A 13,247-nucleotide genomic window follows, 5' to 3' on the forward strand; every position below is an offset into this window, starting at 1 on the left:
GTTTCTTTAATGAAAACATGTCAATTATACGTCAGTTTAAAAAAAAAGAAAAAAGAAAACTTTACCATGCAACCACAGAAGACACCAAATCCAACACAGTCAAGCAAATGCAAGTGCCCTTTAGAGAAAGTCAGTCCTGTCTTGAGTTTTCTTTTCTCACGTTTCTCTTTCCAAGCTTCTTCAAGTGCCCAGTTCAACTTAATGCAATGTTTAATCATAAAAATAAAAATTAAACACGTTAAATACATTGAAAAGAAAAAGCGTTTTGAGATTTTAACTTTGGTTTTGAGAGGAAGGAACTTTAAAAAAAAAAGTCTCATGAGCAAATTAGAAAATCAGAATGCGGGTGTCCAAAGTGAATAGTAAATCAAGCTATAGGTTACATGAGAAGCTGACTCTAACCTTAACTCTTAATCAGTTCTGAGCCATTCTAAACTTAGCGAATTGAAACAAAATACTTGATAATTACAAGGCCTCAGGTGAAATGGAATTGAGGCTCCACGTTGGAGCTTCTGCCTTTATTTCTTCTGCTCACCTCTGCCACTCCACACACACACGCACGCGCACGCGCACACGCACGCACACTTCTCAAATTATATTGTCCAGAATGATCATAGTGATGTATACACAGCAGATACCACTCTATATACGGGGTGTGTGTGTATGTGTGTGTATATGGGGCAGAGAAATGTTATTTATATACAATCTGGGAAAATCTAGACGCTGGGTTTGAGTGTATTGTGGGATACTGAGTCAATGTTCCTGATCAGAAATTAAATCTGCGAACCAAATCCACAGAAATGAAAAGTTAAAACCCCTGCCCCTCATTAGTTCTCTTCTTATCTGATTGCTATGACACTATCTGTTGTCCTTAATGCCTCAAAAATATTTGTATCATCATTAATTGACGTCTTACAGCCCTGTGAAGTAAACGACATTTTTGTTAGTATACGTTTTCTGTAAAACAAATAGTTGCTCTAATAGGCTAATATTTAAAGATTTTTCTCCAAGAGAGCCAAAAACCATCCCTAGCTCAGGAAATTCAATGTAAAATTCTAGTGAACAATGCTCCAAAAACCCCCAGAAGTATAGAAGTACATAATAAATGCAAGAAATAAAAGCTAAGCAAATTCTTGCAAATTAAAAGTATGAAATTCAGTCACTTCAATCCCTTTCAATATAAAACCAATCATCCATACTGGTCACGCAGACAGTTCCCTCTACATTCAAATTATTCACTTGAAGATAAGCTCCCACCAAACTCTTGAGGGGTTTAGCTAATTTACTGCACAGATACGGCACGTCTGTTGTAATAACAGGTAGGATGTATTGGGGTCGACCATTTATCAGAATTAGACTTCTTTTCTCAATTCACAGTGAATTATGCTGCCTACATGACTCCCCTCTCTCAGAGCCTGCCATCCCCTTACGGCCCCTAACGTGGCAGGCGAACAAAATTGACAGTCTCATCTTGTCAACAAGGGACGATTCTCCTGAGAAGCCATTTAACTTTGCCGAGGAAGCAATGTATTAATGTGCCTGTCCCGGGAATGTTAATCATCTTCAAGCTTCCGACCTAACTTTGACGTGAACGAAATCACCAAATTTGTTTACTAAATGAATCGTAATATGCTAATAAGAAAGCATGACATATATGGAAAAGCCAAACAGATGGTCTGTTTACTCCACTTTGCAACTTTATAAATGTTGTAACTCTGAAGATGTTAGTGAGAATGATTGGTTCGTTGGCAGAGGTGAACGTGTCTCTCGCATACTAAATCTGGCACTACGGTTACAAAACAATTTGTCATTGCTGTGGAATGCATACAAAATGTTAATGTAGTAATGGCATTTAGGAAGGCAGGTTGGTGGATGGAAAATGTCTATGCTGGATGCTCAGGTTAAGTGCAGAATTGATATCCAGCGCTGTTCCCTAACCATTTTACTTCTGAGTTGTATCTGACACATCGAGGCTTCCGGAGGGTGCCGATTATTCGATAGATAACCTGTTGCGCTGTAATGTGAGACGCGTGTTACACTGTGAATAGGATTATGTCTTCACAGCATTTGGAAATTTTCTCAATCAGGCAGCTCTCATGGTGCTCAGTTTACTACCATTGTTGGGTAAGAAAAGGCAAGGCGGTTCACCCTGGCATCTTTTAAGGACTTCAATAAATCTGAGCTAGAATTTTGAGATTTGTATTTACCCTGGATGAACAAGCCTTCATCCCTTGTTTTACTGTCTTATACAAAGAGTTTACAAGACCTCTTTCCAAAATAATAAGAATGCATTTTTCTCTAGATGCTCAAATTTCTTCTCCTATTTAAAAATAAGCTATCTTTTCTAATGTGTACAGAGTGGAACATCAGCTTCTCTCTGAGATCTTTTTCAAAGGAAATACTTTCTAAGACTAAATATCCAAGAAGGTTTTATAGCATTAAAACGGTTAACTTATGATCTTTTAAAAAGACAATATTTGGGACGTATGAGTTCCCCAAGGCGGGGGGGGGGGGGGGGTGGACAGAATTTTGTAGGCAATATTATAACTTAGCTACGGCCTTATCTAGAATTGTGTTGAAAAATGAAACTACTTAAGATACATGAACAAAAAGAATGTGCAAAATCTAATTTATGTCTTTGGTTAAACAATGTCAAAACCACCAGCTGAGACAGCAAAACTTCAGTTAGGCAACCAGCAACGCACCTAGGCTACTAAACATTTCAATGTTTAGCAACATTCAGATGATTTTTTTGAAATTCTTTTTACTTTTGATTCACAACAAGCATAGCCACAGAAGCAGAATTTTGTATGAAAGAGGTGCTTCTTCCTCCCCAAATCATGAACCACTTTCCCCAACTTCTTAGTTCCATATATATTCATATTGAAACCACCACGAATCTTGTGGGATTTACCTGGTGTATCACCATACAGTGACAGTTCTACCTGTCTGCAGAAGAGAAATGAGAGAGCAAAGTGAGCTAAACGAGCCCCTGCATTCATCTTGCTGCCCAAGGATCACTTTGGAGCAAGAAACATTAGCGGCTATTGCAGCCTGGCGCTTCTATCTCATTTGAAACATCTCCTCGTTCCTGACCAACAAAGAAAATTTCAGTAGAGTACTTTTACTGGTTTAACAACAGGGAGCTCCTGGGATCGTCAAAGTGCTAAGCCTTTTCCAAGGAGAGAAGAACTCAGCAGCTCAAATATAATTAACCTTCCATTCTCAATGCAAACTGCCACGCACAGGAGCTCTGCAGTCTATTAGCGAAGTTATAATGGCCAACAGGCAGAAGCAAAATTGGTCAAAAAGTTGGCTGCTGCTGTCATATTTTTGGAATTATGATTAACGGCCCTAATAATGTGGATGATCACTGATATGTGTATCTCCAGCAGCTTATCATATTGCTCTGGCTGCCTACGTCCACAATAAGCAGGATGCTATCATTTACCTCTTTATTGAAGGCAATCCTTCTCTTGAAGGAGCGTATTCTAATTGCTTCGTAATGTTTTATGTCTTACACATTTTGCAGCTCTGGACCTTGCCAACTGTTTCGTGTCTACCATTGATTAATTACTGAATGTTTAATCAAAATTTAGAACCTAATGTAGTCATTTATGAGCACACTGCAGTGCCAAAGTAGTCAGGCTCTGCTCCCAAGTTTGGAGAGCGCTGAGTTCAAAATCAAATCCCAGCCATGCCTGAGAATCCAAGAAGTTCACCTTGGGTGCTCTGAGGTTGCCAATTCCATCTCTGCTGATGAATGGAAGGTAATCTAACTACAGGGCAAACAGCATCTTTACCTACCCCTCTCCCCACTGGATTTCCCTTTCCTCTTTCTCCCGATTCCCTCATCCACAGAGCACCACTGACCGCTTGCTTCTGAGAGCGAGAAGGTTCTCGTGAATACCCGTCACAAGAACATAGCTTTGAAGTGGTTAAACAAGTGAAAAATAATTTGCTGGGACAAATACGTAATTTTTTTTTTTTTTTTAATGTGGATTTTTTATGGTACTGTCATACAGCCATTCACCGTTGAAGTTAAGTGTTTTTTTAATACCATTACTGAACTGCTGAAATGGATGCTAATATAGCTTGGAGTGCTAATGTCAAGTCCTGGTAATAAAAAAGACAGACTGCTGAATGAAATAATTTCAAGTAAAAAATAGAACAAAAGTGCTCTCTCTCTTGCTCTCCACTTTTATTGAATTGGGACTGACTGAGCCAATTGCTTTAGAAGTCTGTAAAACACAATTACTAGTGAGCGGACTGACCCCCCAGTGCCCCCTCAGTGACACAGCAGACTAAAAAGGCTGCAGAGTGAGAGCGGCTCCCCTCAGCTGGCCGTCAGACCCAGGAGGCTTGCTTTTGAAGGTCTGTTGTTCTCATTGCCCAAATCTGTCTCCTTTGACTGAAAAAAATCTTCCTCCCCATCCATGTGCTGACGTAACTTCATACATCACTTTCTAAGATGAACATGTCTATTCTGGCAATTAAGGATGATCTGTCTTTTGATATTCTTATTTATGTGGGTGTTTACGTATAAACACACATATACATTATGTGGATGCATTTAGATGAGAATGTTAGCATCATTTTCGAATAGCTAGTAATAATTCCGACTGACATATGCAATAGCAAAATTGCGCCACTTACGTATGTTCGGGTAGAAGCACTTGGCTCCTTTCTCCTGAGGTGAAGTCAAAATAATTAGAGCGAGCAAGAAAAAGAATTAAACTAGAAGTAGGTGACATTCTTCCCCCTAGTTAGTAAAAGAAGTAATAAACTCCATAAAGTACTAGAGTTAAGATCACTAACACTTCAGGCATACCAGCTTTTTACCAGGAATTTACAGCTCCTGTTTTAATTCAAGCAGCTAGCATTAGGACATAAAATCTAGGTATTTTTTTAAGCGTACTTTTATGTTAAATAACTGAAGAAAAAAATTGTCCTTTCCTGAAAAGCATTCTTTTCTCCTCCTTCTCAGCTTGCTTCTCTCTCACACGTGCACGCGTACACACATCTTGGCACCGAAGAATTAAAAGTTAGTAAATCCCTTTTTTATGACATTGTAATTTTTTGGCAAGCGTAAACTCCTTTTATATTCTGCCACGTTCATTTATTTGAAGCTTGTGGGAGTCTTACGGCAAAAACATTAAATTATTTCTGAGAAGGCTTTTTTAAAAAAGAAATGCCTTCTAGCCCAGCCTTCGCTATGAAGTTTCAACAGAGGAAGCAAAGTCTGTGTTCTTCTTAGCACGAGAACAACAACAAAAATGATCATTCACAGCAAGAGAGAGCTGGCAGAAGCCTCTCACCTTAAGAGAGAGCCCATCTCCCCAGGACTGACACAAGCATATACTAATATATGTGTGAAGTCTTATAACCTGCTTCCAGGTGAGAAACGGCCTATGTGTTTTTTAAAAAAGAAAAGGCTATCTAGAAAAACAAATATTTCAAATGAATGATGATGAGAAAGAATCACACCCAGAGAAAGTCTATCAGAGGACCGGGTAGACGGTGGTGGACCCAAGGGAGACGGAAATCAGGAAGATGACCCTTTCAAAGTGGTGCTATCATGAAAATTACCACCTGTGCATTCGGTATGTGCATTCTGCTCTAAATGCTGTTTTTGCCTGAATTGTCGAGTTTGCACTGGCCAGAGCAGTAGCTTGTTCCCTTTGAGGGAAGATGAGGATAAAGGGTATTATAGAAGCATCACGTTTGTGCAGAGGAAGTTACGTAGCCACGAGAGATTGAATGTTACTCCCATCGATAGAAATTTGTAAAAATTTCTTTGTATCATGGAGAGAAAGTCCTTTGCCTGCCATTAAGCTTTGCTGTCTATCTTGTAGGCAGTTTGGTGGAAGTGACTGGTGTAGTTCTTGGACTGGAGGAGTGAAAGGTCAGCAGAGGCTTAAATGAGCTTGTCTTACATCCAGCTGGGCCAGCAGGAGGTCATTAGGAAGATCCGAGGCTCACTGTAGGCTTGACAGAGTCTCTCCCCATGATACAAGGAGACTGTTTTGCTCATTGCTCTTCTCCCAGGATATAAAAAGAAGCCCAGAGACAGGAATGACACCGAAGTTTATCTTACTACCAAAGTTTCGGTTGAGGAGGGCACAACTAGCAATTATTCAGAAGGGGGATTTATTTTGTCTGTTTGCCTTTGATGGAAAGTAATGGAGAGAAGTACAAAGGACCTACTGATCTCCTGGCTGTATTGCGGAACCAAACAGAGTAACAGGGGAGAAGAAAAAAAAAAAAAAAAAAACCCTCTTCCTTTAAAAGTCAGAGGACCGGCACAACTTCACCTTTTAAAAGAATTCTGGTAAAGGAGAGCTGCAGTTTGAATGGCAAAAATATAGGAAACGAAAGGGCTGATGCCTTAACATGTTCTCTTCTTGTACTTGGAGAGGATTAACACGCTTTATTTGACAGCTAATTATATTAGGGCACATATACTAATAGTTGTCTTCAGTTGGTGCTAAGTGGCTCATTTCTTGGAGGTCTTGCCTGGTGAAATCATGTGTATTTACTGAGAATCTCTCTTTAGAAAAGTTCTCTAAGTTTCCAAACACAGAGAATGATGGGAAAAATGGATGTCGCTGCTGAGAAGGTGCTAACAGGAGGCAGGCAGCATGTTTTCGCATCTTCAACCTCTGCTGTTAACGTATGCAGTGGCTCATCAGAGGTAGCTCATGTTAATTTACTCCTGCACACCTGTACAGGGCTGGAAGTCAGGTAATCAGACAAGCAACAACTATACATCTCTGCTCTTTAGGTACAGCTACCCAGAGGCCTACAGAGGAACACATTTAGTTCTGGAGACATCAGCAGGTTTTAATAAACCAAATACAGATGTCTTATTCCATACAAATGAAGGAGTTTACATGTTCAAATCTGGACAGATTTAACTAGCAATCAAAGAGAAGGTTCACCCTTGGCACCAACGGTTGCCTCATACTTATTTATAAATCACCCTGACCAAATATTATTTTGTTTTTAAATCTATTCATGGGGCTGAATCGCCTTTCCTACACCTTGAAGATCAACCGTATGTGCTGACCCTTCTGATAAAGTTCAAGACAAACTGTGGCAATTAGTGGCCACTATTCTCAGAGGAAGAGAGGAACAAAGATGCAGACCATCTCGTTTCTGTGGACGACGTCTTCGTTATAGCTGCCAGTGTAAAATCTATTTATGTCTGTTGTAGTGATTGGCGTTAAATAGACTTTTATCATATTAGCAAATGATAAGGAATTTGGGGGAAGACGACAGAAGGGTTTTTATTTTTCTGAATAAAAACCAAATGTAATTTATAAATGGGGTTGATCCATGGCCACTCAGCCCTCCTGGGCATCAAAAAACATGACAGAGGATGAGAAATGACCAAAGGAAGCCAGGCCCAGCCAATTCTATGACACTATCTTCAAGAAAATGTCCTTTATGAAGACTGGAGGTTCTAGGCCAGTTGGAATTTCTTCTTCCCAGGGAGTATTTTCATATGTTTACTTCAAAACCCAGGGTCGGCTTTCCCGTTCCCTGACAGAACAGCATCTCGGCAGAAAAATCAAGGGACGAACAAGAAAGAAGTAAGGGTGTTTCGAGACTGTCAGGTGTAACACCACACACGGTTATCAGTATGCACGTAAATACTTCAGCCGCTGCCTTATAGTTCTATAGTTCTTTACGGGAAAATAATTTACATTTTACTTCCAGAACCTGGAGTAAAAATTACCCTAACAACCACCTAGCGACCAGATGAATTGGAGTCTGGGTATATTAGCTTGCTCTTGGTCATTAGTGTGGAATGGTCCTCTTTGCTTTCTGATTTATTAAACTCACGCTCATTCACAGCTGTATAGAAGAGGACACCTCTGACACTGCGCTTGGACTCCTCAGCCCTCACAAGCCTTGCTTGTGCCCCACTCTCTCTCTCTCTCTCTCGTCTCCCTTTTTGTGACTTTACACAAAGAATATTCTTGCTTTTCAAAAAGCCTTCAATCGGATCTTATAAAAACCTAGAAAGACCATAAGCGAAGACTCGGAAATCTCTGCTACCTAGCCGTCAAATCTAAAACACAGCATTTAACATCTTTCTACCTCCATCCTACTAACAGCCTATCTGAGACCAAACACGCAACTCCCTCGTGTATAACCATCTTGGAAGACGTGCAAGAAGACCTGTTTCTCTCTCCTGTAAGGTGTTCTAAGCCCAAAGACAAGAAGGCTGCTTTCGTAGACAGAAGGAAGAGGGTCATTCTGTTAGTTTTATCACGGGCATCCCAGAAACCCGGTAGCCTTGCACACTTCGGCCCCCACTCGGAATGCCTTCTAATGCTTTATTTGCACAAGGAAGATGTTGTGGAGTCCAGGATGGATGAGTCGAGACTCTGGGGCGAGGAGAGAAATGGGCGAGGACACGGCAGGATTAAAGGCAAAGGGGGATTTTTCTGTTTGGGAAGGTATGTTGGCTCAGAGAAAGGTAAGAAGACTTACCCTAGCTTCATAGTGAATTGAAGAGGACAAAAGCAGGGACACGAAATTCCTGGGGTTCTTGTGACTGACAGACACAGTACAAGTGAAGAGAAAGAGGAAGATAATATGTCTGAGGGGTAGATTCAAGATGTGAGGCAAGAGGCTTTGTGAATAAGGAGATTAAACTACAGGTCGTTATTAGTTGATGAAATGACAATAAAGGGCTGAAACAGGAGCACAGTGATAGCGCAACTGTGTTTCCTGAGATGCACGAGGAGGGTGGTACCCCAGTGGCATCACTGTTTTTGCTTGTTCAGTGGTAGTTACATTCACATCATATATTAACTCAAGTAATAGACTCAACAAGGATGAACACTCTCCTTAAAAAAAAAAAAAAAAGTCAAAGTATCAAGAGTTTTTGCTATGTTTTTACCCTGAGGGCAAAAGATTTGCGGATTCTTGAAAAGCAAAATTTCATGTGAGAATCAAGACTTTCTTGTACAGTATTTTTTTTTCAATTTGCTTTTTATCATGTGTGACAAAACTCCAGAATTGAAAAGATTAGGCATGACGTGCTATTTCACCCATATGAAATGTAATCACCTGTCTTCTGAGGTTTGCAATCTCTTCTGTGACTGAACATACATGGGAGAAGATCTGTATTATGCTTCTCACCTAGAATATCCTATATCCTCGTTATCCTAGGCACTGGTCTAAACTTCTGTATGGCTGGTCACTCATGAAACTCTCAATCCTTAAAATAAAATTAGAGATTGAAATATTCTTCTGCTATCAATCACTCAATCACTAAATGTTTTTCCTCAGACAAACCACCCTCCCCACAGTACCTCCTTATACATTAGGACATAAAAACACAAGTGCTTGCGTTTCCTAGTGGCTTGACATAAATGAAAGCACCAAGCTTCGGGTGTTGTAGCCTTTGGTCCCAGAGCCATTTATTCCAGTGTCATGACTTGCAGTGGTTTCAGCAAACCAACTAAAACTGTGATAGGAATTCATGCAAATAAGCTTAAATTTTGGCTTGCCTTCAAGCACTCCATTTCCATAAATATTTTATGCAGGTTTTCATGAGTCTTTTATTTTTGTTAAAAAAAAAAAATCCAATGCATTAACCTCATTATCACAAGTGCACTATTTCCAACATAAAAGAATGAATATTGCTCACAAACTTGGGGGGTGGGGTGGGTATAGTATTATATTTTATTATTCAAAGTCTAGCTATCTTATCTGCCGTATTCTGGGGCTGTCGATGATAACCTGGAACTGAAAAGAACTTTGTGACCATAAAACGTTTTTACAGAACAAGGTAAATGGGGGAGGGGGGATTTTTAAGAAGAGAGATTTCTCTTCAAAGCATGTTTTGAGTTGTACAAAGAAAGCCACCTAGTTTTTCCTCAGAGATTTTGCTTTTCATACATTGGGCCGCTTATATTTTAGCACAAAGGAAAATCTATTTTAACGTTCGTTTTTGAAAAGATTGAACTTTAAAAAAAAGCTGAGCATTCTAGCGACAGATCACTACTTTTCAGTGTACTTCTATTATGTTACTTTGTCAGAGACCTCTGCCCAACTGATAAACACTAGAATTTGGGTGCTGGCTCTTTGGAAACCTCCTAATTCATTTTGTTTCTTCTACATATATTGACTTTTACCGTGTTAAAAAATTTTCTCCAAAAATATTTTTAAAAGGCACCGGAAAACCAAAAACCACATCCAATATGATGGGATGAACTAACTGTGTGACTCTCGTTGAGCCAGTGTATCACGTAAATGGTCTGTTCATAAGCTTATCTCCGCAAGGGTAGGACAACTGTGTTACCCCACCACTGACCACCTTGACACATTCCATTTCTATCACATTTTCTTTAAGATGACTGAAAAAGACCACTGTAGGTTTAGGACCAGCTGCTTCTGTTTAAGCCCAACTGTTTCAGAGCTGCAGCTACATAGCTAAGGTGTGATGTCATCTGAAGGCTGGACATAATATACTCTAACTGATCCTCAAAGTATGTGCATGCCTCCCCTTCTGTGCATAATTCCCACGACAGATTATATTTTCGAGATGTGCTCCAAGACATTGTTAAAAAGTTAAAGTAACCCACATCACCATACCACTGCCCCGTCTCAACAATTACTTTGGTCCCGTTTTCTTCTGATATTTTTATGACTCTTAAAGAATTCAAGGACATACTAAATACTCATGTAAGAACGATAACATTTCTGGTTATACCTACGGAGATGCAGGCTGTCTCGATGTCCTGGACCTATGGTTCTTTCCATCCGTAAATTTCTGTTTCTATATTGGATAAATATGTGTGTATGAAGATAATATACTGATTTAATGACAAAGCCACATGGCAAAGCAGAAATATATATCACAGAAGCTGCGGCTTCTAAGTGAAGGTTCACGGGGAAGCAGGGAACTGTGTACATGGTTAACTTATTCACACCTAGATGCATGGAAACACACATACACACATACACAGAGCACAGAGAAAAATGGCGTGCATTACTGGGGAAGATGGCATATGACTCTGCATGCTTAATCACAAGCACCGACTGCAACAATCCTTCACGAGCACGGCAGCTTGGGGGTCACGTGATCACCGTGGACCACCTTTACAGCGCATCAAAAAACATCTAAGCTGGATTTTTTTTAATGTTTCAAGTCCACCATGACTGGCACCCTCCACCCCCAGCAGGAGCAGCCAATGGAGATTTACTGACCTGTCTCTGCTTCGGCGAGAGGGGAAGGCGGCATTGCAGCCAGCCACCGTGCAGACGTGCATCTCTTTCAAGTGAACGTTCCTGTAGTGAAGCTTCACGCTGTAGGAGCTTTTGAAACTCTTCTTGCACACATAACAGATTTTGGGGTCTGGGCTAGAACACAGATCACCTTCCGGGGAGAACTTTTGAGGGCTGCCGTAATTCAGAGATGATGTAAAACTCTCGTGCAGGGCTGCCATGCTGGCACCCCCGCCGTTGTACAGTCCGTACTGGCTCATGTAAAACATGTCGTAAGTGGGATCTGTAAACTCTTCCTTCACCTTGATGACGTCCTGGTGAGAGGGCTCACTGTGGTTCTCGTCCGGCCTCTCACTGTTCACCAGGACTTTCTCGCTCACCTCGCCGTGCATGTGCTCATCCCCTTCCATGGATTCCTCACCTAGTTTGGGCTCCGAAGACTCAGACTCGTTCTCGTAGTCCCGCTCAGGTTCTTGGTCCTCGGAAGTCATGCTGTCGGCCCTTCGTATTTCAGTCCTTGAAATGCACCGGGTCCTGCTGTGCTTAGAAAAGTCCTTCACAGACATGCCTGGACTCATTTCCTCCTGCGAGTGGCAGTGATTGTCATGGCTCCCATCGTTGACCACAGCTCCGCCATCATTGGGGTCGTCGTCTTCATCGTCAAACTCATCGGCAGTGTCAATAATTTCCTTCTCGATCTTCACAGGCATGCTGGACTTCCTGGGCTTCTTCTTGGGCGCCAGGTCGGCACTGGGCTCATGAGTGGCCATCATCACTACTGGCGCTGCTGGCTCAGAGGGTAATGGGGGGAGCTGCTCTATGGTACCACTGGTTGGAATGATGGGACTGGTCGGGAGGGAGGTTGGAGGACTCACCATTTCCCCCGGAGTGAGTAAACTTCTATAAAACGGAGGAACTGGTTGGACAGTCTTTAGCCCAGAAAACACCAGCTGGCTAGGGAGAGGATTCTGTAAGACGGGGTCTAGTGGGGGAGTGGTAAAACCCATTGGGGGCCGGCCAGGGCTTGTGAGTGTGAGATTTGATTTTGTACTTGCTATGACGGGGGTGGCAGCCCCTGATGTGGCCCGGATTAAATCTTTGTCTCGGTTATTCCTTAGCATAGGCATGTGAAGGCGAGGGTTAGGGTTCGCACTATGACGGTTACGGCTTCGGAGGGAGCTAAAGACCATGTTGCAACCTTCGATGGTGCACCGATGTTTGATCTTCAGGTGAACAGCGTTATAATGGATTTTGAGAGTACCTTTGTCGTAGAACGTCTTCCCACACGCGTTACAGAACACTCTTCCTTTCCTAGACGCTGACCCCATCCTTCTCATCCGGTGGATCCGGAATGAGCTTTTTGGGTGTTCGGTTTTGGACAGATCACTGACCGGGGCGGAATTCTGAATGGGGGACACGCAGGCTGGCTCAGTTTTGGGCTCCACATTAGTAATGCTGGTCAGGGCGTTTCTATTGGGTGTCTGGTCGTTCTTGTAGGGTGTGGGAGACACTTCAGATTCACTGCTCTCGTTATATTCATTCTGGGTCGAAAGGCTGGGCTCCCGCAGCCTCAGTCCTGGTTGCTCTAACAGCAACCCATTCGGAGGCAATCCTAGCAGCGGGGCTGAGACCGGGTTTATGTACTGGAATGGCAGCAGGAAGGCGAGGCTGTTGGGGATGTTTTCAAAGTGATGAATGCTGGAAGGGTTGCTGTTCTCCAGATGGGCAAGGAGGCTGGGACTCCTGGTGCGATTATTACTCTCAATGAAAGTTCGGATGTCTGAGTCTGTCTTTGAAGACGGTACAGCTACGGCCTGCCCCTCTTTCTCCTGAATGGCCATCAGCTCCACAATGGATTTGGTTTCTCCGAACCGCAGAAACTGCTGAAGGGTGATGATTTCCTCTTCTCGAGACATGATGGCCCAGCGGTCCAGCACCTTGCCGGCAGCATCCTGGAGGCCACATCAAAGAAATGACAAAGACAAACACAAAAACTTATT

General features: G+C 42.0%; 1 protein-coding gene across 7 annotated transcripts in view; it reads right to left on the reverse strand.

The window, feature by feature from the left end:
- Positions 1 to 13,247, reverse strand: part of BNC2 (basonuclin 2) — a 429,751-nt gene that overhangs the window by 14,400 nt on the left and 402,104 nt on the right. For 4 of the 7 annotated variants that reach the window (XM_032634765.1, XM_032634764.1, XM_032634762.1 and 1 more), the window contains 2 exons: positions 11,230 to 13,199; positions 10,733 to 10,798 (listed from right to left, as the gene is read on the reverse strand). In XM_032634765.1, coding sequence (XP_032490656.1) covers positions 10,733 to 10,798; positions 11,230 to 13,199 — 2,036 coding nt within the window. The remainder of the gene's footprint in view (positions 1 to 10,732; positions 10,799 to 11,229; positions 13,200 to 13,247) is intronic. The other 3 variants (XM_032634758.1, XM_032634759.1, XM_032634763.1) reach the window with 1 other exon arrangement.

Source organism: Phocoena sinus, chromosome 6 (assembly GCF_008692025.1).
Source record: "Phocoena sinus isolate mPhoSin1 chromosome 6, mPhoSin1.pri, whole genome shotgun sequence".
Taxonomy (NCBI): Eukaryota; Metazoa; Chordata; class Mammalia; order Artiodactyla; family Phocoenidae; genus Phocoena; species Phocoena sinus.